Source organism: Ornithorhynchus anatinus, chromosome X5, assembly GCF_004115215.2.
Source record: "Ornithorhynchus anatinus isolate Pmale09 chromosome X5, mOrnAna1.pri.v4, whole genome shotgun sequence".
In the NCBI taxonomy this organism is placed as follows: domain Eukaryota; kingdom Metazoa; phylum Chordata; class Mammalia; order Monotremata; family Ornithorhynchidae; genus Ornithorhynchus; species Ornithorhynchus anatinus.
Window position 1 is genome coordinate 16,757,914 of NC_041753.1, and position 27,783 is coordinate 16,785,696.

General features: G+C 44.6%; 1 protein-coding gene across 1 annotated transcript in view; it reads right to left on the reverse strand.

The window, feature by feature from the left end:
• Positions 1 to 15,877: 15,877 nt before the first annotated feature.
• PGGT1B (protein geranylgeranyltransferase type I subunit beta) overlaps positions 15,878 to 27,783 on the reverse strand; it is a 32,922-nt gene continuing 21,016 nt past the window's right edge. Inside the window, exons 7-9 of the mRNA XM_029055594.2 lie at positions 24,311 to 24,495; positions 23,174 to 23,282; positions 15,878 to 17,754 (exon numbers count right to left, since the gene is read on the reverse strand). Of these exons, the coding sequence (XP_028911427.1) occupies positions 17,573 to 17,754; positions 23,174 to 23,282; positions 24,311 to 24,495 (476 nt within the window). The 3' untranslated portion in view covers positions 15,878 to 17,572. The remainder of the gene's footprint in view (positions 17,755 to 23,173; positions 23,283 to 24,310; positions 24,496 to 27,783) is intronic.

Below are 27,783 nucleotides of genomic sequence, written 5' to 3' on the forward strand. Positions count from 1 at the left end.
TGTTGTGTGACCTGGGTCAAGTCACTTCACCTCTCTGGGCCTTGGTTTCCTTATGTGTAAAATGGGAATAAAATATCAGATCTCCATACCTCTTAGATTACGAGCCCCGGGTAGGTCAGCCTGTTTCTCATTTGATTCTCTTGTACATACTCCAGTACTGAGCACAGTGCTTGGCATTTTACCACAGTGCAAAATTTACCTCCAAAGAATGACTAGGCCACTTTCCCAAAGGCCAAGAGCATCATTTAATAATTGTGGCATTTAAGCACTTACTATGTAGCAAGCACTATACTGGAGAAGCAGCATTGCCTAGTGGATAGAGCACAGGCCTGGGAGTCAGAAGGACCTGGGTTCTAATCCTGCCTCTGCCACTTGTCTGCTGTGTGACCTTGGGTAAGTCACTTAACTTCTCTGTGCCTCAGTTACCTCATCTGGAAAATGGGGACTAAAAGCGTGAGCCCCACGTGGGACAACCTGATTACCTTGTATCAACCCCCATGCTTAGAACAGTCCTCTGCACAAACTAAGTACTTAACAAATGCCATAATTATTATTTATTGTGAGCCCCACATGGCACATAGACTGTGTCCAACCAGATTAGCTTGTATCTACCCCAGTGTTTAGTATGGTTCCTGGCACATTGTAAGCTCTTAACAAATCACATTTTTAAAAAAAGCAAAAAAAAAACCAAGAACTAAGCACTAGGGGAGATGCAAGACTGACAGGCCAGACGCAGGTATCTTTGCAATAAACACAAGGATGACAAACCTAGACATCCTGGTGAATTCATGGCCTTTTCTCTACAGCCCCCTCTTCCTCCTGAATCACTAAGTGGATGGAAGCAACCAAGGTACCAACCTCAGGACTGCTGTTTCTCAAAACTGCGTTGCCTCTTCAGAGTTCCACCACTTGTTAGTGTCCCTAACGCTGCAGTAATATTATCTCAATAGGTTCCCCAAACGTCTCTGACAGGGTACATTGTGAAATAATACACCCTTCAGTTCCTAGGAAATGAGATCTGGGAAGAGATACCCCATTTGTTTGTTACTAGATATGAGACAGCTGTATTAGATAACAAGTTCGGGTTTTTAAGAGGTCCTAGAACAACTCTACCTGCTTTTTTGGAGCTTCTCATGAGAGATGACAGTGCCTAGAACAGGAGGGAGGCAGGGAGAAGAGGAGGAGAGGAAAATTGTCATCGATCAAGCCCCCCAAAACACATACCATAAATAATTTAACTCACTGCCCCATTTTCAGTTTCTTTCATCCTTTCTTTTCAACCCTCTGGGTTCATTTACCTGTCTGGCTCAGATTGCCTCCTGCAGCCTGCAAGGGGAAGGTATCCCTTAGAGCCACTTTGGGGAGGGACAGGCCAGAATTCATGTGACCAGAATTCTCACCATCTTTGATGCAGCAGAGCCACAGAAAAAAGAGGGGGTGGGAGAAGAAAGGAGAGTCAGATAGAGCGAGGAATGGGGAAAGAAGGTGGGGACTAGATTCTCATTTTACACCTCTGCCACTGCTATCACCTGGTTGGGCCCATTGAGCTGAAGAAGAAAAACTAGTTAGCTGAAAGGCGCACACACATCTCAATGCAAGGGTCATTTAGGGTGGGAGAGGCTGTCCACATATAGCATTGGATAGAGATGCATGGGGATGGAGGGGGTTTAGGAGGGGAACCACAGCCATTTTGCAAGACCCAGCTCACTGGTCTGAGGGTGTACAATTAATCAATAATATTTGAGCACCTGTGTTTAGAAGAGTATAATAGAAATGACAGATATGGTCCCCTCCCTCAAACATTACAATTTAATGGGAGCAGATCCTCAATCTGTTCTCTCCCCACTACTTAGCCTAGCTTCTCTCCTACTAAATCCCAGTTCACACACTTTGCTCCTCCCTCTGTTAAAAAGCCCACATTCAGTCTGCCCTCAAATCCTGTCACTTCTTCTTCAGTGTCTCCAGAATCCACCCCTTCCTCTCCATCCAAACGGCCACTGCTCTGACTTGACTACAAGCACCCGCCTCCTTGCTGATCTCCAGGTTTCTAAATCCATACTTCACTCTACTGCCAGGATCTTTAAAAAAAAAAAAAGTATTTCTACACACATCAAAATCCTCCAGTGGTTGCTCACTCCTCCCTGCATCTGACGGAAACTATTGACCATTGACTTTAAAGCACTTAATCAGCCTCTCCCTTCTACTTATCCATTCTTTTTCTCTACATACACCCCAGCTGGTACCCTTCATTCAAATCAAGCAAACCTATTCACTGTGTCTTGTTCTCGCCTCTCCCACTGCAGACTTCTTGCTTATGCTCTCCCTCCCGCCTAGAACTCCCTTCCCCTTCAAATCACACCACTGCACTCCCCGTCTTCAAATCCCTTCTGAAATCACATCTCCTCCAGGTTGCCTTTGCTGATTAGTTTCTCATCTCCCCACAACGTGGCTTAGAGGAAAGAGCATTGGGTTGGGAGTCAGAGGTCATGAGTTCTAATCCCAGCTCCGCTACTTATCAGCTGTGTGACTTTGGGCAAGTCAAGTCACTTCTCTGTGCCTCAGTTACCTCACCTGTAAAATGGGGATTTTGACTGTGAGCCCCACGTGGGACATCCTGATTACCTTGTATCTACCCCAGCGCTTAGAACAGTGATTGGCACATTGTAAGGGCTTAACAAATACCTCCAATATTACTATTACTTCAGTACTTTCTCCTCACTTAAGCACTAGAGTGCTAACCCCTTGGTAGCATTTATGGGCATATCTTTAAACTCTGTCACTTCCCCCTTCCCTGAAATTTATTTTAGTGGCTGCCTATCCCACTAGATTCTAAGCTACTTGAGGCCAGGGATCATGTCTACTAACTATTGTACTCTCACAAGCACTTAACATTAATTCATTCTTTACTATTATTTACTATTGTGTTCTCTCGTAAGCACTTAGAGAGTGCTCTGCACACAGTAAGAACTTGATAAATATGATTAATTGATTGATTGATTGATTGAAGATGTATAGGCAGTTCAGGATGTCAGTTGCTTGGTCACTGAATCACCCATGATATCTGAGCACATTGAGGTAAAGAGAATAAGTTGACATTAGAGGAGCGAAGTGTGCGGCTGGGTTGTAGTTGGAAAGTAGCAAGGATAGCTAGGAGGGAGAAAGCTGATTGAACACTTAGTACAGTGCCTGGCACATAGTAAGCACTTAAATACCATAATAATAATAATTATTATTATTACTATTCAAGCAACTTATGAGTAGTTTCTGTTTGATATGGAGGTAGATGGGCAACCACTGGAGGTTCTTGAAGAGAGGAAAACAGTGGACTGAATAATGTTTTAGAAAAATGATTTGGGAAGCAGAAAAAAATATGGACTGGAGTTAGGGAGAGGCAGGAGGCAGGGAGGTCTGTGACAGCAGACAAGTGGCGGTGTCAGGATTAGAACCCAGGTCCTTCTGACTCCCAGGCCTGTGTTCTATTCACTAGGTCACAGTGCTAAGAGGCTTGCTTGGCCTTCCACGCTCTCCCTTTACCCAAAGCAAAATGACTGTTTCTTCTTTCATTTAAAATCAGCTTTGGCTTGAACTCATTGAGTGAACCTCTGAGGACTGGGAACCTCTCTCTCAGAATAAATTAGGTGCATAAGGAAGCCCAATCACTCCTCCAGGCCATTAGGGAGCCTTTCTGGACATTACTGCAATGGGGAGGTGATTGTATAGATGTGAAAAGGCTCATTTTCTTGTCAAAGCCTCTCCAGAGCCACTCAGAACCGACTATCTGTGTTCCAGCAGGATGCACCGATAGAGTGAATGGGCACCTCCTCAAGAAGCAAAATTACTACCCCAAAGGGTCCAAGCACAGGGAAGATTTATCTCACTCTAAAATCGAGCAATCATGGGTCTCTTCACACCTGAATGATGAATTTAGAGTCCCTGTGTGGAACTCCAAGGAAGGCTGAGCTTCTCATGTGATCCTCAAACAAGACTGATCAGGCAGGGAAAGCAATTTGAAATCCTGTGTAAAGTCAGTTGTCAGTGTCTGGGGGAGAGAAGCAGATTTCTGGGAATTAGAGTGAGGTCCTGAGGAGGGAATTTCAAAACATGAAAACAAGGGAACAGTCCTTGCCCTTTATCAACACCTATCACTATCATACCTAGGGTGGCATGGCCTAATGGATAGAGCACAGGCCTGGGAGTCGGAAGGTCATGGGTTTTAATGCTGGCTCTCTCACTTGTCTGCTGTGTGACCTTGGGCAAGTGACTTCACTTCTCTGGGCCTCAGTTACCTCATGTGAAAAATGGGGATTGAGACTGAGTCCCATGTGGGACAGGGACTGTGTCCACCCCAGCACTTAGTACAGTGCCTGGCACATAGTAAGCCCTTAACAAATACCACTATTATTATTATTAGAGACAAAGATCAGTTCATCCTGGGACAGTTGTTCTTTTAGACAGGACTTCTCCAGGTAAAAAGTCTACTTTTTGTCTAAATTGGCAGTGGCCAGCCTAATCTATCAAGGATTGTGCCATGTAGACAGGCTGAATGACATTTCCAGAGCTACATACCAAAAGACTCATCTCCCAGCCTGCCCCAGACTCCCAGATGTCAGCCCATCTGTCTGACTGGCAGCATTTCAATTTTTTCCAGTCCTACCCTACCATACTGCTGTCAGCCAGGGTGGGAAATAGGAGATCTCTGTATATTCCCTAAATCCAGGTGGAAGGGAGTGTGAGGGAGGGAGCAGAGCAGAGTTGTTAGAGTCCATGATGATGTTGGAGAACCTGAGTTCTAATCCCTGCTCCACCACCTAACTGCTGTATGACCTTGAGCAAGTCACTTCATTCTCTGTGCCTAAATTCTGTCATCTGCAAAATGGGTATTCAGTTACCTATTCTTTCTCTCAGACTGTGATTATGTGGGACCTGATGATCTTGTATCTATCCCAGTACTTAGTACAGTGTTTGGTACATAGTAAGCACTTAACAAATACTCAGAACCCGGTCATCATAGGTGATATGCAAAAGACTAAAGAGAAAGGTCCTGATAACAGAAGAGGGTTGAAGTAGAATAGATGGCCCCTTCAAGTTCTAAACAATACCAAGTCTTTCAGGAGTTGATAGAGTCTCTCTAGTAACCTATCAAGGATTGATCCAAGTTCTTCTGTATCTACTGATATTTTCTGCCTGCAGTAAATGGAGCTGGGCTTTTGGCAGACCCAGCAATAAAGTTGGCACTCACTGTTATAATCATCTCTCCAGAGACCTCAGGGCTGAGTTTCCCTGGCCATTTGCTGGAGAGAAATGGCTGTCCAGAAAATCTGGGTGAGAAAACGTGCAGCATGGCTCCGTGGAAAGAGCATGGGCCTGCTGTGTGACCTTGGGCAAGTCACTTAACTTCTCTGGGCCTCAGTTACCTCATCTGTAAAATGGGGATTAAGTGTGTGAGCCCCATGTGAGCCCATTGTTGGGTAGGGATTGTCTCCATTTGTTCCTGAATTGTACTTTCCAAGTGCTTAGTGCAGTGCTCTGCACACAGTAAGCACTCAATAAATACGATTGGATGAATGAATGAATGTGGGTCAGGGACTTTGTCCAACCTGATTAACTTGTACCTACCCCAGTGCTTAGAACAGTATTTAGCACATATTAAGTTCTTAACAAGTACCATAATTATTTTTTAGTGGATATAGCACAAGCCTGGGAGACAGAAGGAACTGGGTCTTAATCCCAGCTCCACCACTTGTCTGCCGTGTGACCTTAGGCAAGTCACTTAACTTCCCTGTGCCTTAGTTACCTCATTTGTAAAATGGGGATTGACTGTGAGCCCCATATGGGACATGGACTGTGTCCAACTTAATTAGCTTGTATTCAGTGCTTAATACAGTGCCTGGCACAGAGTAAGCAAGCTCTTAACAAATGCCATTCAAAACAAAAAACACACAGTTATAGACACACACACACGAGTGCTCACCTCTTCTTTCTCAACTCTGATTGCCCCTCTTGCACAGGTTTTCCTGGCAAAAGGTATTAGCTCCATAGGCTCCTGAATCATCTTTGCTGCAATGCACCATGGAGGATTGGAAAAACACCAGAATTCCTATGTTCAAGTAGTCTTCAGATGCCTCTTTCCTCAGCAGAAAGATCTGCTTGGATTACAAACCTCTAATAAAAAAAGCTGAGCTGAGTTGGGCAGTTGGTGTGACTTAATTGTAAGTGCCAACTTTTCATTTTGAGTAGGGGGAGGGAGGTGGTGCTCCCCATCACGGCACCCTAGTTGGGGTAGGACAAGCTTTCTACTTAAAGCCTGGTGAGGCAAATCAAGCCTCTCACCACCTCCTGAGGTGAACTTGAAGTGGAACTTGAGGTTTCGTTTCGACCTTTATCCCCAACTAACTCTGAGGGGTGAAGCAGTCCAGATGTCCAAACTTCCCAAGAAGCTGTCCCAGTAGAAGGTGGATAACTGTCCCCTCACTCCAAGGAGCTGGAACCTCTGGCCTCAGTGTCATCTTTTCTCCTGGTCATTAAGCATTTGAAGATTGAAATCATTCATTCAATCGTATTTATTGAGTGCTTACTGTGTGCAGAGCACTGTACTAAGTGCTTGGGAGAGTGCAATATAACAATAAACAGACACATTCACATTCCCTGCCCACAACAAGCTTATAGCCTGTGGCAGTTTCCATAGAGGCAAAGTACTAACAGATTTCAAGTCAAATGTCCTTGCTACCCAGGAGGACTAATAATAATAATTGTGGTATTTAAATGCTTACTCTCTGCCATACACTGTACTGGGGCTAAGGTAGATGCAAGCAAATGGGGTTGGACACAGTCCCTGTCCCATATGGGGCTCACAGTCTCAATCCCCATTTTACAGATGAAGTAAGTGAGGCACTGAGAAGTGTAGTGACTTGCCCAAAGTCACACAACAGTCAAGTGGAGGGCCAGAATTAGAACTCAGGTCCTCTGACTCCCAGCCCTTTGTCTATCCACTAGACCATGCTGTTTCTTGTACGTACCCCATTGCTTAGAGCAGAGCTTGGCACAAAGTAAGTGCTTAACAAATACCTCAATTATTATTACGTTCTGAGATTTTTTTTGAAAGGAAAGTCTTTTTTATGATATTTGTTAAGCACTTACTATGTGCTAAGCACTGTATGAAACACTGAGGTGGATACAAAGTTGGACATAATCCATGTGCCACATGGAGTTCGCGTTTTTAATCCCCATTTTACAGATGAATTAATTGAGGCACAGAGAAGTTAAGTGACTCACCCAACATGACACAGCAAACAAGTGGTGGAGCCAGTATTATAATGCAGTATTATAACCTGACTCCCAGACCCAGGCTCTTTCTATTAGGTCACACTGCTTCCCGTGAAAGCTTTTAAGGATTTTCTGGAGTCTAAATCCACTCGGAGCTATTTAGTCAAGGAAATCCAACTTTTCAGTTGAAGATCTGGAGAAACAGCATGAGAAGCAGCAGATGAGAAGTAGCGTGGTCTAGTGGAAAGAGAATGGGCCTGGGAATCAGAGGACCTGGGTTCTAATCCCAGCTCTGCCACTTGCCTGAGCAAGTTATTATTATCATAGTATTTGCCAAGCACTTACTATGTGTCAAGCAATGTTCTAAGTGCTGGGGCAGATACAAGTAAATCCGATTGGACACAGTTCCTGCCCCATATGGGACTCAAAGTCTAAGGAGGAGGGAGAACAGGTATTGAATCCCCATTCTACTGTTTTTACTATTCTTGGAGATACATTAGCTAGAATTTCAACTACCCATTGGGGTCTGTAACAGCCAGGTTCTGCCTTAGCTTCAGAGACCATTACGGAGGGGACAGATCGAGAAACACTCCGACCAAAGAAAAAGCTGATTTCTTTCTCAGCTGAGCATTTCCACACAATGGTCCCCTCTCAAAATAAATCTTACCCCATTACATACCACTGGGGAAAAAGACATCCCAGAAATACAGGCTAAGTATGTAGACTGATGTTAATATTTCATGAATTCTTTCCATTAACCTTAGTATACATGTACAAAGGAACAACCAAAGTGTGCCTTCCATAAATATATAACTGTTGAACATAGTTATGGTCCAGGCTCTTAGAATCATTTAGGGGTGTTGGCAAAAATGATTCAAAAATACAGCTGTGGAGGCATAGGAGTATCACCAGAGTTATGTTCCTTGAGGATGTGAGGGGATTTTGATCGGCCATATTGCGGGAATAGCTTTTCCTATAGATGTCTCATCTTGTCTTATGCCGGCGAGTCACCTCTGACCCGACCCATAGCAACACCATGGACACGTCTCTCTCGGAACACCCTGCCTCCATCAGCAATTGCTCTGGTAGTGTATCCACAGAGTTTTCTTCATAAAAATACAGAAGTGGTTTACCTTTGCCGCCTTCCACCCAGTAAACTTGAGTCTTCGCCTTCGATTCTCTCCCACACAGTTGCTGCCCAGCACAGGGGAGTTTTGACTTGTAGCAGATTGCCTTCCACTCATTAGCCACTGCCCAAGCTAGGAATGGAATGAACTGGACAGGTCTTTGCTTGACTCTCCCTCCCATAGTCGAGACCGGTAGAGTACTGGAAACTCTCCAGGTGCGTCCCTGAGGGGGATCCTATAGATGTACTAGTTATAAATAAGGATCTATCCCAGAACCTCTGGAAGGGTAATATGAGAGCTGGACTACTCTTTGCCCTGCTCACCACCCCCGGCCCCAAGTGCCGCTTTTGTGCCAACCCACTCCTTCATCCCTTACCGTCACAATAATCATAAACCCGACTAAAAAATTGATTGATCTTTATTAAAGCAAATGAAATCATATTAAATTGATGAGGACTCATTAAATGATGATGAATCTTTGCAGGAGGCTGCAGAGGTAGAAACTCATTCTGTCATCCGTGGTAGTGATTTTTCACCTTCAGTGAAGATTTGTCCAATTTAGGTTTATATTTTCACAAAACACCTTGTAGGAGGCAATCTCCTCCTGAACACCTTGGAACTCTTCTCTATAGAAGAGTCTTCTGCAGTCATATTCATAAATTTATCCATTTTCTTAAAAATTAATGCAATATTTTTTCATCTGAAGAACTTTAGCTGATGGTGGAGAGACCCTAACTACATCTTTTCGGTGTTCTGTAATGATGCATTGGCTTGTAGAAGCTCAGTGAGATCCTCGTCCGGCAACAATTCCTCTGATCAAGAAACAATGAACTCAGCGATGTTGTTGTATGGTATTTGTTAAGTGCTTACTATTTGCCAAGCACTGTACTAATTTCTGGGGTCTGTATCATCCATTTCTAAATTAAACTGCCTCCCTTCTTCAAAAACTTGTCCGGTTCTCTGTTCAGAAGTCTCTTCAATGCCCTGAAAATCTAACTGTGGGCAGAATGTCCTCCAAGATTCAATCACTACTGTTTGCATGATCTCAGCCCAATGATCCCCAGTGTTATTCACTGCATTCCAGATGTGATATCCCTTCGAGAATTATTTTAGGCTTGGACCTGCCTCAGGGACTCACTTCCGCATCAAACAGAAACTCCTTACCATCAGCTTTAAAGCATTCAAATCACCTTGCCCCCTCATTCATTCATTCATATTTATTAAGCACTCACTGTGTGCAGAGCACTTTATTAAGTGCAAGGGAAAGTACAGTACAGCAATAAAGAGTGACAATCCCCGCCTCCAACAAGCTCACAGTCTCTCTGCTCTCCTACTACAACGTAGCCCACTCGTTTTGCTCCTCTAATGTCAACCTACTCACTGTACCTTGATCTTGTCTATCTCGCTGCCAACCTCTCACCCAAGCTCTGCCTCTGGCCTGGAATGTTCTCCCTCTTCATATCCGACAATTACTCTTCCCACCTTCAAATCCCTATTGAAGGCACATCACCTCCAAGAGGCTTTCTCTGACTACGCTCTCATTTCCTGATTTGCGTCACCCTGATTTGCTCCCTTTATTCACCGCCCCCCAACCTGAGCCACACAACACTTATGTACGTATCTGTAATTTATTTATATTAATGCCTGTCTCCCCCTCAAGACTGTAAGCTTGTCGTGGGCAGGGAAAGTGCCTGTTACATTGCTATATTGTACTCTCCCAAGTACTTGATACAGTACTCTGCACACAGTTAGCGCTCAATAAATGCAATTGATGGATTGAGTGACTAGTCTAATTTCAGAGAACACTGCCCTGGAGGTACTGGGCTTAAGTCTCCTGTCTGACAACCAAATTTTGGCCTCCGGGATCTTGCTGTTAATCTTCCCTAAACACTGGGGCTGGGGTGGGGGTGGTGGGGAGAAGGGGAGTGGGGCTACAAGCAGGAAAGGGGGCCAGCACTGTGACCACTGGCTCCTCCCCCACCCTCTCTAACATAGTTTCTTTCAGGAAAGAAAGCTGAAAAAGGCAGACCTTAGTTGGGAAGATATTGAAAGGGGTAGTTTAAAGCAATAAGAAACTTCCTAGAAGCCTAGGGGCCATTAACAACTACTATTTTAGAGGGCCAGGTAAAATGTATGCCACAGAACTACAACAAAATAATACAGCGACCAAATGGAAACCCTGCATGGCTAACTGGCAGGGTATAAGAGGACATCGCAGGGGAATGGCCAACCATTAATAACTGGAAATCTCACTCGAGTGAGAACAGGAAAGTCCATAAAGAATAGCAGGTCAGGGAAAAATAGAAATTTATATGGGCTAAAAAGCACCCTGCAAGTGCAAGGGATACCAAAGCTGATAGCAAAACCTAAGTCAAATGCAGGCATTCCCCGACTGTGGTCACCTCACAACATGTGTGATGTGAAGATGTTTCCCAGAATTTATAAACTCTGCTGCTGAAGCAAAAGGGTGGACTCTTCCTTATTGCCAAAGCCAGTGGAATTGAATATTTAAACAAGAAGAATGAGAAACAGCATGCCCTAGTGCACAGATCATGGGCCTAGGAGTCAGAAGGACATGGGTTCTAATCCCTGGCCTGCCACTTGTCTGCTGGGTGACCTTGGGCAAGTCACTTCACTTCTCTGGGCCTCAGTTCCCTCATCTGTCAAATGGGGATTGAGTCTGCTTGTGGGACATGGACGGTGCCCAATTTGATTAGCTTGGATCTACTACCCCAGCGCTTAGTACGCTGCCTGGCACATAGTAAGTACTTAACAATTACCATAAGAAAAAAAAAAAAACGGGCCATGCACCAAGACAAGCTCTATACTAGCAAATTACCCAGATAATTTTACCCCAAAACCCCTTTTCCTGAAATGCCTGCAGAGTAGGGGTTACAGAATATATTCTGGGTCAGAGGGCTCTGGATAATTTCTGGTTTCAAAATCTCTGAGCCTAGGGTGTTTTCTCAAATTCATCTCTGACCGTGGGCCATTAGACAAAAAACAAACAAAAAAGAACAAGCTCGAGTAGCAGTGGTCAGTATATTTTCCCCTGCCTCCATTCACGTAGCGCCTGGAGCTGGGTAGAGAAACTGGATCTCTAAAGCTTGACTTTGTGGTAGACCCCTGCACAGGCTACAGTTCTGCAGGGAATGTGTCTGTTTATTGTTCTATTGTACTCTCCCAAGCACTTAATACAGTGCTCTGCACACAGTAAGCGCTTAATAAATATGATTGAATTGAGTTGGAGCCCAGAATTTCCCCCTCCCCTCGCCTTCCCCCCACCAACTCCACCTTGATTCTGGCTCTGTCTGAACTCCAAGCCAAACTTGAAGCAGATCCGAGTTCACTTCTGGGAGCACTGCTGCATCTGTGTAGTGATCCTGGGGCTGCGGAGAGCTCTAGTCCCAGCAGCTCCAGGGACAACCATCCATATTCATGCTTGGGCTGTGGCCCTTTGGCCTAGAATTCCCCAAATGACAACGGTGCAGGGGCTTGTCCAAATCTAATTGGGAACTGAATCATTTTGGACCTCCGGGTTTAGCCTCATCTATGCCGGGCATGGGGTGGTGCGAGTTTGGAAAACAAAAACATTTTCTTGCACACAGCATAAGAATAGCATTAACGTGAGAGGAAATAAATCCAACAGTCTTGCAGTTAGAGACTAGGATTATCCAGTCCAAAGGAGAGAAAGCTAAAGGGTGATTTATTAAGAATTTAAATCTACCCCATTTGGGATTGTTCTAAAGTGGCAATAAAATGCTTAGATTATGGAAAGCAGAGTCCATTCAAATGGAAAGCACAGTTACTGATGAGCACTTTATGTAATGGATTACTTCAGTGAGCTCCTCCTTCACTCTGTCTGATGCTTCACAAAGCCCTAAAAACTCTCCACCTTTTCCTCCCAAGGCCATAAGGAGGTAATTGGGCTTTGGCCCGGGCTCCTGCAGACGGGTAGAGTTGCTAACACTTTGGAAGACAGAAATAAAATCTGATTAATTGGGAAAATGATCCTACAAAAGATCCCCACCCCCACCCCCAAAAACGAACAAGCAGATGAGTTATTCATTCAATCATATTTATCGAGTGCTTACTGTGTGCAAAGCACTGTACTGAGTACATGGGAGAGTACACTATAACAATATATTGTTAGGCACAAGTATGTTAGAAAAGGAATTGGGGTGGGGATCACCGTTGCCTAAGAGCTGAATATGACTCAGCAATGCAAGGATGTTTTATGAGGAGGGATATGAAAGAGCCGTTACTTGGAATAATAATAATAATTTGTTAAGCGTTTACTATGTGCCAAGCACTGTTCTGAGCGCTGAGGTAGACACAAGGTAATCAGGTTACCCCACGTGGGGCTCACAGTCTTAATCTCCATTTTCCAGGTGAGGTAATTGAGGCACAGAGAAGTAAAGTGGCTTGCCCAAGGTCACACAGCAGACAAGTGGCAGAGCTGAGATTAGAACCCACATCCTCTGACTCCCAAGCCCGAACTCTTTTCACTAAGCCATGCTGATCGGCTTTGGTTCCTACATTTTCAGAAAGAATATGGAAAATCAGAACAGCCCAGTGAAGTGACAAACATAATTTATGGGGATGGAAAACTGGTCTTATGAGAAAAAGTTTTGAGAGCGACAACCCTCCTGGTTGGTTGTCACATGCCTGCCTGGAGGGAGGGGGTTGGACCAGATGCTCTTGAAGTCTCTCCCAGCTCCATGATTTACTCACCTGCTTGCTTACTCACTGCAGGAGTCCTTAAACACTGCCAGAGACCTAATAAATGACTCTCAGAAAAGCTACAATTAAACCAAATTGATGTGGGCAGTGATGAAAAAGAGCAGACTGGAAGAACAGCTGACATGTAGAGAGAGAAGCTAGTCTCAGTCAGAGTGTTCATTTAAAAGCAGCTGTTGAATACTTTCCTACTAATATTTAGTGCCTCCTTCCATATGGCCCTTTCAGGTCGGGTAGCTGATGCCCTACCTAAATCATTCCACCTCTCACGGGAGACCTGGAGAACGACGGGTAACTATTTCTGCACCCGATATGCTTATTGTTAACTTTGGATCTGCCGGGACACAAGACTTCTGTGGGGCCAATTTTACCTTTCAACCGCGGGGTCATCGGGGAGTGGAGCAGAGGTGACGTGGCTTTGAAGGGGGCAGTGGAGGAAGGGAGAGAAAGAGGAAAAGAGAAGAAATGAAGGAAAGAAGAGGAAGTGGGGAGAAGAGGGGAAAGAGGAGGGGGCAAGGCTGCTTCCTTCACCCCCTCAGGCTCCGAGGCAGGATGGTCTCACCCTTGGGGCTCTGTGAGAAGGAGCTACCTGCCCACTTCACCCTGACCTGGTCGACCAGGCAGGCTGGACTAATGGAAAGAGTGTGAGCCTAGGAGTCAGGAGACCCGGATTCAAGTCCCGTGTCTACCACTGGCCTGCTGCAAATCACTTAACCGCTCTGGGCCTGTTTTCCCATCAGTAAAACGGGCATAAGAATTAGTAGACATGATCCTTGCCCTCGAGGAGCTTATCCTCTAGTGGGTGGGGTAGACGGACACTAAAATACCTTACAGATGGGAGGAAGCAATAGAGTATTAAAATATGTCTGCAGGTGCTATCAAAGTCATAGATCAAATAGATCGGTCTTGCTTGTTTAACTATGGGCAAACAAATGTCAGCGTTTCAGACCACATACTCAAGACGCTCTAATGCTCTTCTTTCCTTTCCGAACGTGAGCCCCATGGGGGACAGGGCCTGCGTCCAATCTGATAATCCCCTATGTACTCTGGCTCTCAGCACTGTTCTTGGTACCTGAAAACACTTAGCACCACGATCATTACCACTCGCCGAGGATGAGGCAAGGGGTGGTCCCAGAATGTATTGCCATCATTGCTGCAACCCCCATGGATCACCCAGACAGCCAGGGGAGCGGGGAGGAAAGAGAAGGATGGATTTGGGGTGAGATAGATGGCTGGCTCACCCTCACAGGGTGCTGAGGGTAAGGGAGCTCAGTCTGGTAAGGAGGGCAACAGCTGTGACCCCACCCTCCCATCAGTATCTTGCTTCCACTGGGCCCCGTAACACCGCCAGAATAAATAAGTAAATAAATGTTGGTATTTAAGCGCTTACTATGTGCAGAGCACTGTTCTAAGCACTGGGGTAGATACAGGGTAATCAGGTTGTCCCACGTGAGGCTCACAGTCTTAATCCCCATTTTACAGATGAGGTAACTGAGGCACAGAGAAGTTAAGTGACTTGCCCACAGTCACACAGTTGACAAGTGGCAGAGTCAGGATTCAAACCCATGACCTCTGACTCCCAAGCCCGGATTCTTTCCACTGAGCCATGCTCCTTACCAGAAGACAAGGTCGACCAGCTGTGACTGCCTCCGTAATGGCTTCACCCCCCATGCCACTCCCATGGGTGAGATACACTCCACAGAATTAGCACCTAGGTTCAAACTAGTGAGGGACTGTTCGATTGCTCACTTTCCTCCCCAGGTCCCCTGGACTCAGATAGGTGGGAAGACTATCTCCGAAGAATATTTTCATATTTGTAAATATCATTCATTTTTGCACCAAATGACTAATCTTCATCCCTATGCAGAATGGAGGCTGATTTTTATCGTAGGCTCTGGAACGCTGACACTTGTTTGCCTGTAGTTAAACGAGCAAGACCTATCTCCTATTTGATCTACGACTTTGAAAGCACCTGCAGACATATTTTAATACTCAATTGCTTCCTCCCATCTGTAATGTATTTTAGTGTCCGTCTCCCGCACCCACTAGAGGGTAAGCTCCTTGAGGGCAAGGATCATGTCTACTAATTAGACTGTATTCTCCCACGCTTTTAGAATAGTGCTCAGAACAGAGTAGGTGCTCAATAGATACCATTGTTAAATTTTTACATTTATACTAGGCCGGATTCCCACACTTTGTACCTGTGGCATGTTAACTTGAAAACAATTTCAACCAGTTCAAACACAGACTATCAACCAAATGCATCACCTGCAATTCTCCATGCTCAAATAATTCACGAGCAGATGGATTACCTTCTTTCACCGAATCCCATTGGTGAAAAATATTCCACATTTTGTTCATGTTTACATCCATCTTCTTGTAGCAGTCCAGACCCAAGACCAGGCCGGATCTAAACTACAGAACTTGGTAGTTCTCAGGGGATGTGGTTGGGTTGGCAGTGGAAGTAGAGGAGTTCCTGAGGATAATGTATTGATTGAGGTTGGGTTCCAGCTCAACTCATTGGGAAGTACGGGTAAGACTGAATATTGCTGCACTCTCTCTCTCTCTCTCTGAAAACAAGTTTGTTGCTTAACCATCTCACCTTTTCCAAGATGCGGGGTGAGCCCTCCATCCTCTGCTATAATTTGAATTCCTGTTTCTCTCCAGATATTGTTGCCGGGCAGCTGCAATTATCTGTCACCTTCAGTCTCCCACCCAGCTATTTCGCCAGCATTTAAAGAAGCAAATTTGTTTATACATGTAAGCACTCTGGCTTACAGTTTATTTTATTCATGAAGTTTCCTTGTAAAATGACAATTTAGAAAAAAGTTAGAAATGATCTCTGCAGACTTCACACTGGCTCAGTGTTTTTAGTCAAATAGTGCTTCTGTAATACATTGCTGTGGAAAGCAAACATTCACTGGTCCATACATTAAACATTGAAATCACAAAAAGAGCCTTTAACAATAAAGCCCCCCCTGCCCGCCAATGGAGACATTGCAAAACTCATAAGCCTGACAATTACAACGAACAGGGATTGGAAGAGACTCCAGAGAACAAAAGGCCTAAAGGATCTTCCCCACAAAAATCTCTCCTAACTACATTTCGCAGGTGAACGAATACACACTACACCCCTGTGGCAAAAAATACATCAACTCGATTGTTGGTGCAGAAAAGATAGCTCTAAAATAGTATGTCTTGAGTAACTGATCCAGCAGCAACCAACTGGGATCGAAGCGAAAGATGTGGGAATTCTGGCTCCAGTGGTTTGTGGTGTTGATGTCTTTGACTAGTGTTCTGCATTCCATTCATTCAAGAGATGAGCTGTAGAGTGCATTTTGGCAAACCTTTTGAGGGAACTGAAAAGTGATGCAGGATGTTGATGCAACATAAAAATCACTTGCTCTTTTGGTTTAATAGTTTGCCAGGGAGAGGTGTGATGTAAATTGGAAGGGGAGGATTAAAAACAGGACAGAATACGACATCTGGGCAATTTGGTTTGAAGGTCTGGCATTCAAATTTTGACTGAACCACCCTATCTCTGAGCACCCAGGCACAACAGAGACAGAAATTCAGCAAACCTGATCACTGCTGAATCGACAGCATGACAGATCATCCCAGCCCCCCTCGGTGAGTGAAAACCTACACAATTTTCCTGAAGGTACACAGCGTAAAAGTGAAAGAAGACAACTCTGCTCTTCGCTTATTCAACATAAATTGTTACTTGCTCTGGGAGAGCAGGCAAATTGCTAATACCTTGGGTTTTGATTGAAGAAATTCTACAATTTAGCTCTCTCAAACCACATCGAGGAAGGAAACCATCAGATGGATAGCAGAAGCACTACTCCCTTAGATACAAACACAAGGCGCTGCCTTAGAATTCCAGCGGCTAGAAGTAACCCAAAGCTACAAACCCATGAAAATGACAATCATTTGTGGGGTTTTTTAAATTTTATTTTATAAACACTCTGGAATTTTCCCATCTGGTCTCACGAAATAATCCCCAGAAACGCAACTGTTAAGGGGTTCTAAACAACAGGTAGAACAGTTGGTAGAGTCACACTGTAAAGGGGGACTGATGATCTAGAAAATGTAAACTTGCTTCCAAGATCCTTTTCCATTAATATACTTCAATATGATTTGCACTAAAAAAGTTAAAACACACACATCCCCCAGCACTAATTTGCTTCTGGGTATTTCTTGGAAAAATAAGCCAACCATAGAATCACTAGAGTCCACGGAGGCAAATGGCAAAACAACTGAAAGACTTACTTGTATCCCAGTGCAGAGGAACTGGCTAAAGACCATACCCCATACCGAAGTGACACCAGTATGTGATTTGATTGTATGATTCCACCATTTAAAGAAAGAGCACACTTGGCTATACATGGCTTTTAACCTTGGGCTACAGGTATGCTACCAATTGTTTTTGCCTAAATCAGTCATGAAGAGATGTGCGCATCCTCTGGACACTGCTTAGAGTCCTTGGACTTCCAGATCCGATGGAGGTCCTGAAGGCGTTCAGATGTTCGTGTGCTTACATTCAGGGCGGGATGAACTTTGCAAATGCCATTTTCTTCCATTAGGGATAAGCCACAGATCCCAAAGTATGCATGCAAAGCATCTGGAAAATGAGAGGACATGAATATTTCAATGCAAATTCTTCCCGGGGTTTATTACAAACAGAGTTCCAAGATTTCTATTCCCCAATAGTCAAGTATTAGATAACCACCAAAACACAACTGATAAATAAAACAGCTCTTAGTGTGGGCCAATTTGGGCTTAATTTTGGTGGGTATTGTATTCTCTGTGCATGGATTTGCATCCCTGGAAAATGTTCTGTTTTATGGCTCAAGTCAGTGGGAAATGGGATATGAAGTTTGGATGACTGGGCAAGGGGTGCAACCCCTCATTTCTCACTGATTTGGTGATCCACACGCCAGTTTCCAAAAGACAAAGGAGACCCAGATGGACACCGACTCCCATGAAGATCTGCCACAGGGAGGAGAGGGGGCTATTCTTTCCCCCTCACCTCCAATATCAGAGCTGCAGAGGAGTCAGAGTCAAAAATCTTGCTTCCTAGCAGCTGTAGGGAGAATCAAGGTCAACATGAGGACCCAGGGGAGCCTGCTCTCCGATCTCCAAGGGGCTATGAGACCCAGTGCAATAAAAGGATTCAAGCACATTTATCCCACCTGCCTTGACCACTGCATCAGCCTCTTCACTGACCTCCCTGCCTCCTGTTTCTCCCCTCTCCAGTCAATACTTCACTCTGCTGCTCAGATCATTTTTCTAAAAAAAGTTCAGTCCCCATCTCCTCACTCCTCGAGATCCTTCAACAGTTGCCCATCCACCACCCCATCAAACAGAAACTCCTTACCTTGGGCTTTAAGGCACTAAATCAGCTATCCCCACACCTTAGCTCACTGATCTTCTACAACCCAACCTGCACACTTCACTCTTCAAACATCAACCTACTCTCTGTACCTCGATCTCATTTATTCCACCACTGACCCCTTGTCCACGTCCTCCCTTGGGCCTGGAACCCCCTCCCCCTTCAAATCTCCCCATCACTCTCCCCACCTTCAAGACCCTCCTAAAATCACATCCCCTTCAAGAAGCCTTGCCTAAGCCCTCCCCTCTGAATCGACTATGCGCTCGTGTGCCCCTTTAGCACTTTGATACTCACGCCAGTCCACAGCTCTTATTGCATTTTTTTCAATCACTTAGTATAGTGGGCAACAAATACCACTGACTGATTGGATACAAGTGTCTTCCCCATTTCCCACTGGTCTGCCCTAATTTAAAGGAAAGGTCATCCAGATAAATTTTCCAGAATCCTCCTCTTTATGAGAAAAAGTCTCTCACGATGTTACCGCTCAGTAAAAGCCTCAAAGGCAATCTAGTAAATGCGTAGACATTAGCTAAAACCAGCCTGCCTGGGGTCATCCTGGAGCCAGCCGTCTCATATTTGGACCACATCTGTTTCTGAGAGGTTTCTCGTTTGCTTAGGTAATACAGCGGAGAGCAGCAGATGGAAGAAAAAAAGCTTCCACTCATTAAATCCCCACCTTCTCGCCCGACACATTCTCAAGTGTTCCCTGAGTCAATTTAGTAACAATGCTGGGACCTTTCATCTTCTGCCAATATGAGTGCTGCTGGAGACTGCGTGTCAAACCACATTTTACCAAGGTGAATGCTTATGTCTCCCAGGAACTGGGAGGATTCTCAAGAGTGGCACTACAGCAGATTTTTGTCTTAAGGAGATGTGCAACCCATCATCGCCTGTATATTTTTCCTCACAGTCCCACAAGCAAACCCTTAGGTCAAAGTTAACCAAAATCAGACCCCGAACTCTATTCGTAAAAAGGTCATCTGAGATTTTGGCATTAAGTGCAAAGGCTCTGAGAGGCAGCAGCCACGCACAGATGAATTTCCTCCACCCTGAAGTTCAATTCCACAAATTGTTCTGTTCTTCATTTCGATACCCTCCCTGGGGCTCTGTACCGGTATGTAGGACTCTGGAACCCACAGAGTGTGCACTGAAGTGTTTTACTTCCAAATTGGGTCAATAATAGCTAAACTGGAATGAATGTGAGAGCTCCTGAACTGAAGGATGACTTACTCCTCCAATAAGGCAGGATCTTACAGTTTAACCAACAGGAACAAGAGGGCATTTTCTTGGGGCTGACTTCAGGGAAGTCGTTTAAACTGAATGAAAAGCAATTGGGCCACTGGAAAGAGTATGGGCCTGGGAGCCAGGGGACCCGGGTTCTAATTCCGGCTCTGCCCCCGCCTGCTTCATCACCTTGGGAAAGGCACATCTGTAAAATGGGGATAGAATACCTGTTCTCCCTCTCCTTTGCCCCATGTGGGACAGGGACTGTGTCCAATCTGCTTCTTTTGTATCTACTAATCATTACTGTTATTATTATTATATACTTATCCTCCAGTGAGAATAAGTATTGAGTGGAAATTTTGTCTCTTCCCCTTTGGAATCCAGTAGTTTCAATCTGTAAACTGCATATCCAGAAAGGATACAGTAACGCACAACTCTCTAGGGTATCTTTCCTTTTCTATCTCCCTGAGGTTTTCTGCTTCCATCACGTGTTGAGAGAGCAACTCAGTCCTTCTAAAAATGGATGACTTCTGGATAGTAGGGAAGAAAATGACTGGTAATCCATTTTGTAGTCAAGGTGCAACGTACCACATCTGATTTCCTAAGAATTTAGCTTTCTCCAAATAACTGACCTGACAGCTAAAGAAATGTATCAAACAGGATTCCATAAACCACTCTTCTAGGCCATGTTCACTAATAATACCCATTGTTCACAGAGACAGGAAACCTGCCACTAAGCTTATTTCACTAGGTCCTCTGAGCCAACACCATTTCCCAACCGCTATAACTGGGTACCCCAGGATTCATACTTAATATGTTCCTGGAAAATGTGGATGTAGTCTGAACCACTGTACTGTGGGAGACATTTTCCCACAGCCTTAAATGTGATTTGTGATTTTCTTGTTCCTGACGTGACAAACAAGCCTCTCTGTGGCAAATTTGAAAATCTGAAATGCTCACTTAGGAGATATTGCAGTCATGTGGGAACAGTGTAGAATGTTCGAAGCAGAATTTGGCAGAAGGATGATTTTTGCTATTTGAATTGAGTGAGGCACTGTTGCTTAAAAGGCTATTAAAGGTCAAAAGGCTTCTTGAGTTCAGGAATTTGAGACAAAACCTGTGACCAGCCCTGAGAAAAGTATTTCAGGGCTACTTAATTATACCAAGCTTATTTTTAAGAATATTAGGTGAGGTAGAATTGTGTAGCTATATTGCATCTTGGGTTCTAACAGGGTAGTGCAGTCACGCATTTTTGTTTTTGTTTCCACTGTGATTTTTAAGAATCCCTTATCTTAATGTGCTGCCCTCCTGGGCATCAGCCCTTTTTGAGGTTTGAAGATTATAAGCTTGTGGTGGGCAGGGAATGTCACTGTTTATTGCTGTACTGTACTTTCCCAAGTGCTTAGTACAGTGCTCTGCACACAGTAAGTGCTCAATAAATACAACTGAATGAATTAAAAGACCTCTGTTCAAGTTATGCCGAAAACAATTTGGGAGCTCACCTTTCTTACACTTAGGGAAGACAGACCTCCAAATTAAATACAAAGTCACTCAGAGGTTTCAAAGGCGCTATTTAACATTAAGCTTTACTTCTAGACTCGAGAAGCCACAATTAATTTACACAACAGATAAAAAGAATAAAAGGAACATTTCTTAGATGATGATTACTAAAAAAGCCCACTTCTTTCCCCCAAAGAGAAATGCTACCAAGATGGGTAGGGCCAAAATTGTAATTCTACTAAAATACACAGTACACTATTTGACTTTCAAAAATAGAACCCTTTCCTCTTTATCTATGAAAATTTATTCTAGAAACAAACTCCCCAAAAGCTGCCACAAATATTGAAGCCAAACTTCAACGTGAATTTTTCTGTGATTTTTATAGCAAATTCAACACACTCCTTCCCCTCTTTCAGCTGGTCTGTCCCAATTGAGGAAAGGGAAGGATATAGTAATTTTTCAGAATCCTGTTCTTTAACCTATTATGAAAATCATTCATTAAATCATATTCATTCAATCGCATTTATTGAGCTCTTATTGCTTGCAGAGCACTGTACTAAGCACTTGGAATGTACAATTCGGCAGGAGATGGAGACAATCCCTGCCCAACAACGGGATTGAGTGCTTACTGTGTGCAGAGCACTGTATTCAGCTTCCAAAGACCTGCTCTGTTTAGGACTTGAAGAGACTCCCACGAACATATAGACGGGGGACATCCGGCTCCTCAAAAATCTCTGCTTCAAGAACCTCCTTTGAAAAAAGCTGTTTTGACTCATCAAAATATTTATAGCCTGTTTATCCAGATGTGCTTTCCAACCAACTGCTCTCTTCCAGTTCTCCACCCTAAAATTAATCTTGGCTTCAAGACCAAAATTTTTTCCAGTTTTCTCTTTGGGGCACTGACTGACATGGCTCCTTAATGCAAAACCAAAAACAGAAAACCGGACAAGGGCTTCTTCCCAACAGGGTTTAAATGAATGCATGAAAATACTGTTTACACCTGAGCTTTAAAAATGCCCCACTTTTTAAACACAGTAAAAAGCCTGCTTCACAGGAAAATGCATTTTGTGGCAGTGGAAATACTCTTGAAAATACCCTTTGGAAAATTTTCCTCTAAAGGCTATTATACTGTCCCACCCAACTCACAAAACTGATATCACTGGGCTCAGAGATACTACAATGGACCTGTGGAGGAACACACGGCTTTGACAATACGACAGTGGAGCAAACCGGTCTTACACACACAGGCAAAGGTGGCCCTGGGGACAAGTCCCCGCAATAGTTTTAGCAGTTCAAAAGCTCTGCTCTGCATGCGGTAAACAATAACTACCACTGACTGACTGCCCAGTGGAAAGAGCAGAGACTTGGATTCCAATCCTGGCTTCACCACTTGTCTGTTGTGTAATCTTCAGCAAGACACTACACTTTTCTGGGCCTCCTGTAAAATGGGGGTTAAATACCTGTTCTCTCTCCTCCTGGGACAATCAGCCCTATGTGTGATGGGGACTGTGTCTGACCAGGACAGACCAGGACAGTGCTTAGCACACAGTAAGTGCTTAACGAATACCACACTTATTACATTTGAACTTAAAATGCTATTATTACAATTAATACATCTATCTCATCTACCTTCTCTTCTGACCCCCTTCATCCTGACCCATGCCACCAAATCCTTTCTTTCCTCCCAGTGGTTTCCCCCTCCTCTCCCTTTCTCATCCCTGCCTCCATTCAACTTGCTTTACTGCTAATCTTGAGGGGGGTTTGCCAGAGGGGTGGCAATGGATTTGGCACCGGCCCAAACTTTGGAACCAGGTCTAAAGAGACTGGGGAGCAGCCTGGCTGAGGGGTGACGTATTTTCTGGTTATTTTTCTGGGGGAAACACACAAAAGACTCTTCCGGCTATTGGGGGTAAGCCATATTTACCTGGGTGACTATCTGGCCATTTGGCAAATCCACCCACAAGGCGATCTTGAGTCGATAAGATGTAATTTCTGTTTCTTTCGAAGTTTGTATATTGGAATATTTTCAGAAGCTGAAACAAGAGCACAGTGGAGATGTTTCCTTTTAGAGATTAATCATTCAGGAACAAACTTCACTTCTAAATTAATTACAGTACAGTTTAGACTGGTGTTTCTAGGGCTGGAGAAACATAACTCTTTAACATAACCTCCCCGGATAACATTCTTTTCTTGCTTCTTGTCAACCAATCGTATTTACTAAGCTCTTACTGTGTGCATAACACTGTATCAAGCACTTGAGAAGGAAGAAGAGTCTGAGTACTGTTGGTTTAGTCAAAATTGTAGTACTACCTTTTTTTTTTTGCTATTTGTTAAGGCCTTACTTAACACTGTGCCAGGCACTGTATTAAGTACTGGGGTAGATACAAGATAATCACACATACTACTCAGACTCAATCCTCATTTTACAGATGAGGTAACTGAGGCCCAGAGAAGTGAAGTGACTTGCCCAAGGTCACACAGCAGACAACTGGCACAACCCAGGTAGAACCCAGGTCCTTCTGACTCCCAGGCCCATGCTCTATCCACTAGGCAATGCTGCTTCTATGTTTGGGTACCTTCTCTAGAATCTGAAAGCACAATGAAGGGTCAGAAGTAACTGAGCTGCCCTGAAAACCCTGAAGATCACCCTTGGATGACAGAGGGTATTTAAAACGCACTGTGGCTTAGTGGAAAGAGCACGGGTTTGGAGTCAAAGGACGTGGATTCTAATCCTGCCTCCACCACCTGTCTGCTCTGTAACCTGGGGCAAGTCACTTAACTTCTCTGTGCCTCAGCTACCTCATCTGGAAAATGGGGATAAAGACTGAGCCCCACGTGGGACAACTTGATTGCCTTGTATCTACCCCAGCGCTTAAAACAGTACTTAGGACATAATAAGCGCTTCACAAATACCATAAAAAAACAAACCATCACCACATATACTCTCCCTTCTACTACTCTCCCAAGCACTTGGCACAGTGCTCTGCATAGAAAGAGTGCTTAATAAATACTACTGATTGCTCACTGTCCCCGCTGTTTTATTCCCATTTTTATTTCTCACCTTTAGAGTTGCTCCCACCCAAAAGGAGTAGCAGGTGTCAACAGGCTTGTTGGGTCTTCCATGATAGCCGTTTTGCTGCCTCATTATACACCACCTCTTTATTCTGTTCAGTTCTTTTTCGGTAAAAACTTCCTCAAGCTTGCCCATCAGACAGAGTGAGGCAATGCCGCAAAAAGTGGATCCACCTGCCAATAATAACCACAATACACTTCAAGCCTCACACTGGTGGCCTGTGCAGCAAAAGGCTATGAGAAAAGTGGTCAGACAATTCCACAGAGGAAGAGCGAACGATTGATTTGAACTTGAAGAGGCAACTTTTGTTCCGGCTGCCACCTTCAAACCCTGAGACTCAAAACACTGTTTGATTTTACCCACCAGTAGGAGCTGCAAGCTTACTTTTCCTAAGGTGCTCAGCAAGTGATTCCATTTATGCTGCAGCGCTTGCCTTCCTTATTGGGTCCAATTGGCCACTGCTGTGGACTAATTTCACATGCAGCGCTACCCAAGCCAACTGAGAACAAGCCAGGAGTTGGCCTGCAGTGAGGGTGCCAAAGCTAAACAGACAGACAGACCAGCTTGCCAGATGCTGCTAAGTTCCCTTAACGAATGAGAATTATTTGGGTGGTGGGGGGATAAAAGCCACATTTGGAGAAATGTGGATTCAAAATCAATTCAGACACATGGAAGGTAGGTCAGACTTTTTTCAAAAAGTGAACGGTAGAAAGAACATTTTTATAGGAAAGAAACCTTCCTTGGAATTTATTTCCTAACAACCTTGTTTATTCCGCTCAGCAAACGAAAAAGATCTGTAAGGTCCTTGTGGGCAGGGATCATGTCTACCTACTATATTGTATTCTCCCAAATGCTTAGTGCAATGCTTTGCACACAGTAAGTGCTCAATAAATATCACTAACTGTTGCTGAGAGCCATTTCTCCCCCCATATGTTCCTTTTCACTCTTAGATTCATGATTTCTTTGCATCTCATTTCCTGGTTTCAGCCCTTTTGGCCATAGAGGAGCTGAATGATCAATCCATCTATGGCATTTAATGAGCACTTACTGTGTGCAGAGCACTGTACTAAACACTTGGAAGAGTACTCTACAACAGAGTTGGTAGGCACATTCCCTGCTCATAATGAGCTCACAAACTCTAAGCTACAGTTTAGGCTCCTTGGGTCACTGTGGAGTTACAGCTGCTGAAGTTCTACATTTAATTCTGAGGTGCCTTTAGTCATGGCCAAATGAAACCGGAGTGGAGAAGGCACCTATCATTAAGCAAATGCCAGTGTTTACCTTCCTTTAACTGAGAACTTAGTTCTTAGGATTCCATTACAGGCTCATTTTTTTTTTTTCAACTACTCATGCACATCAAGCTGTACTGGTTCAGCTGGCCCTTGGGTTGTCCTGGCTGTAGCACCTCTCACCAGAGTAGATCCAGCCTGATCTTTTACACCCCAGGAAGGCAGGGATCACACCTACTAATTCTGTTGTCCCCTTCCAAGGGCTCAATACATTGCTCTGCACTCACATACTTTTTTCAACCTGAACACGTCAGGGGGTCTTGTACTTCATGGTCTCTGGCATGGTTTGGAGAGCATTTACCAGCTAGGTTACCCTGCTATTCCTGCCCTCATGCAGGGACTGGAAAGCTTTCCAAGTAACAACAAAAGAGTTGGGGTCCAACTACCTGGCACAGGACCTTGGTAGAAGAGCTGCCTTTGGTAATGTGGTTACGAACCAAGAGAAAGCTATCCTGAACACAATACAGGAAGTCCTCAATTTACAACAAATGGCACTTGACACATCTGGAGTCACACTCTGCTTTTGGCATTTCTTCACCTCCACATCCTCCTGGCTTTCTTGTTCTCCTCCTGCTCTCCCCGCTCATCCTGTCTCCCTGCTTTAGGTCACTCCATCTCTGCTTTAGGTCACTCCTGAAGTCAGAGAGCCAAAGAAGGCAACGATGGGGCAGGGAGCTGGTGGTAGCAGGGGCAGGTGGGATTTACTGCACACTGCCTTCCTCCACCCCGCTCCCCTAGCCCCTTCCCCTGCAGCCGGGTGGCTGTACTGTGAGCCACACAAGCCAATTTACTTGGTTCAGTTAAAATGTAGCAGTGGCACCTAAAAGACAATGCTGTGACTAGGCATAGTTATCATCTGCACTCAAAGCCAACGCCACTGATGGTAAAATTCACCGTGACTGAAAAGGCCAACACGAGAGACCCAAGGTTCCACCCACGCAGTGCATAAGAAGAGCCTATCCGTTGTTGGGCTAGCACTTTTTGACGTTTGGTTCCGCCTCGTCTCTTGATCCTTACAAAGCTTCTGCTCAAAGAGAGCTACACATTTCTTGATTACAGTTTGCGGGTCCACCCACAGCAAATGACTGCCAGCTAGGACGCGGCACTATCTGAGGGTTTATTTAATGGCATCCTTAAAACTTTCCTCCTTCCACCTTGCTTTTGGCCTCCCGACTTCGGCTGACCATTCAGCAGCTGTTCGGCTATCCTGCCGACATCCAGTCTCCTCACGTGTTCCACTCAGGGTAGCTGTGTTGAGGTGAGCTTCGATGCAAGACTGGCTTCATCCTAGAACTTCCTTCTTTGTGATCCTCACTGCACGCAGATCATGACATTGATGGAACTGCTCAAAGGGTAGAAGGCGGTGTTCATGTAGCGTCCAGATCGCTCAGCCATAGAGGTGGTTGGACGTCACTACAACTCACTTAACTTCTCGGTGCCTCAGTTACCTCATCTGTAAAATGGGGATTAGGACTGTGAGCTCCACTGGGACAACCCGATTCCCCTGTGTCTACCCCAGTGCTTAGAACAGTGCTTGGCATAGAGTAAGCGCTTAACAAATACCAACATTATTATCTGTAGGCCTATAGTTTAGGCTGTAGCCTAAAACCGCACCGCTGCCATCCTCTGCTTGAGTCTCCCAAAGGATGTGCTGGCCTTCTTGATTCGACGTTCTACTTCCTTGTCTATCACGGCACCGTTGGTCGGTGTCTTGGCTTGGTATCCAACTCTTCAATAGCATTGAGCTCTTTGTGGCCAATATAAATTTTTGATTGTGGGCATGGCTGATACATCACTTCATTTTCTTTAGATTTATTGACAATCCCTAAGGCTTGGTGATGGAGGAATGCAGTTTACAATCCGTTGTGTGTCTTTCTGGGTATGGGCCTCTAGCGCGCAATCATCTGCGCATAATATCTCTTGAATGTGGCTTTCTAGGACTGTGGATGAGGTCTGAAGTCTGTTGAGTTGGAAGAGTTTCCCAGAGGGGCGGAAGTGCATTCTAACATCTGCACCCAGGTCTCTCGTCGCATCCTCCAGCATGGCTGAATAGAAATAAAAAGGACTAAACCTACTGCACATCCCTGCTCTGCTCCACTGGGGATGGGGAACGGAGCTGACAAGGCACCCTCAGATATGATCCAGTCAGCCGTGCCGTGACGGAGTAGTCCC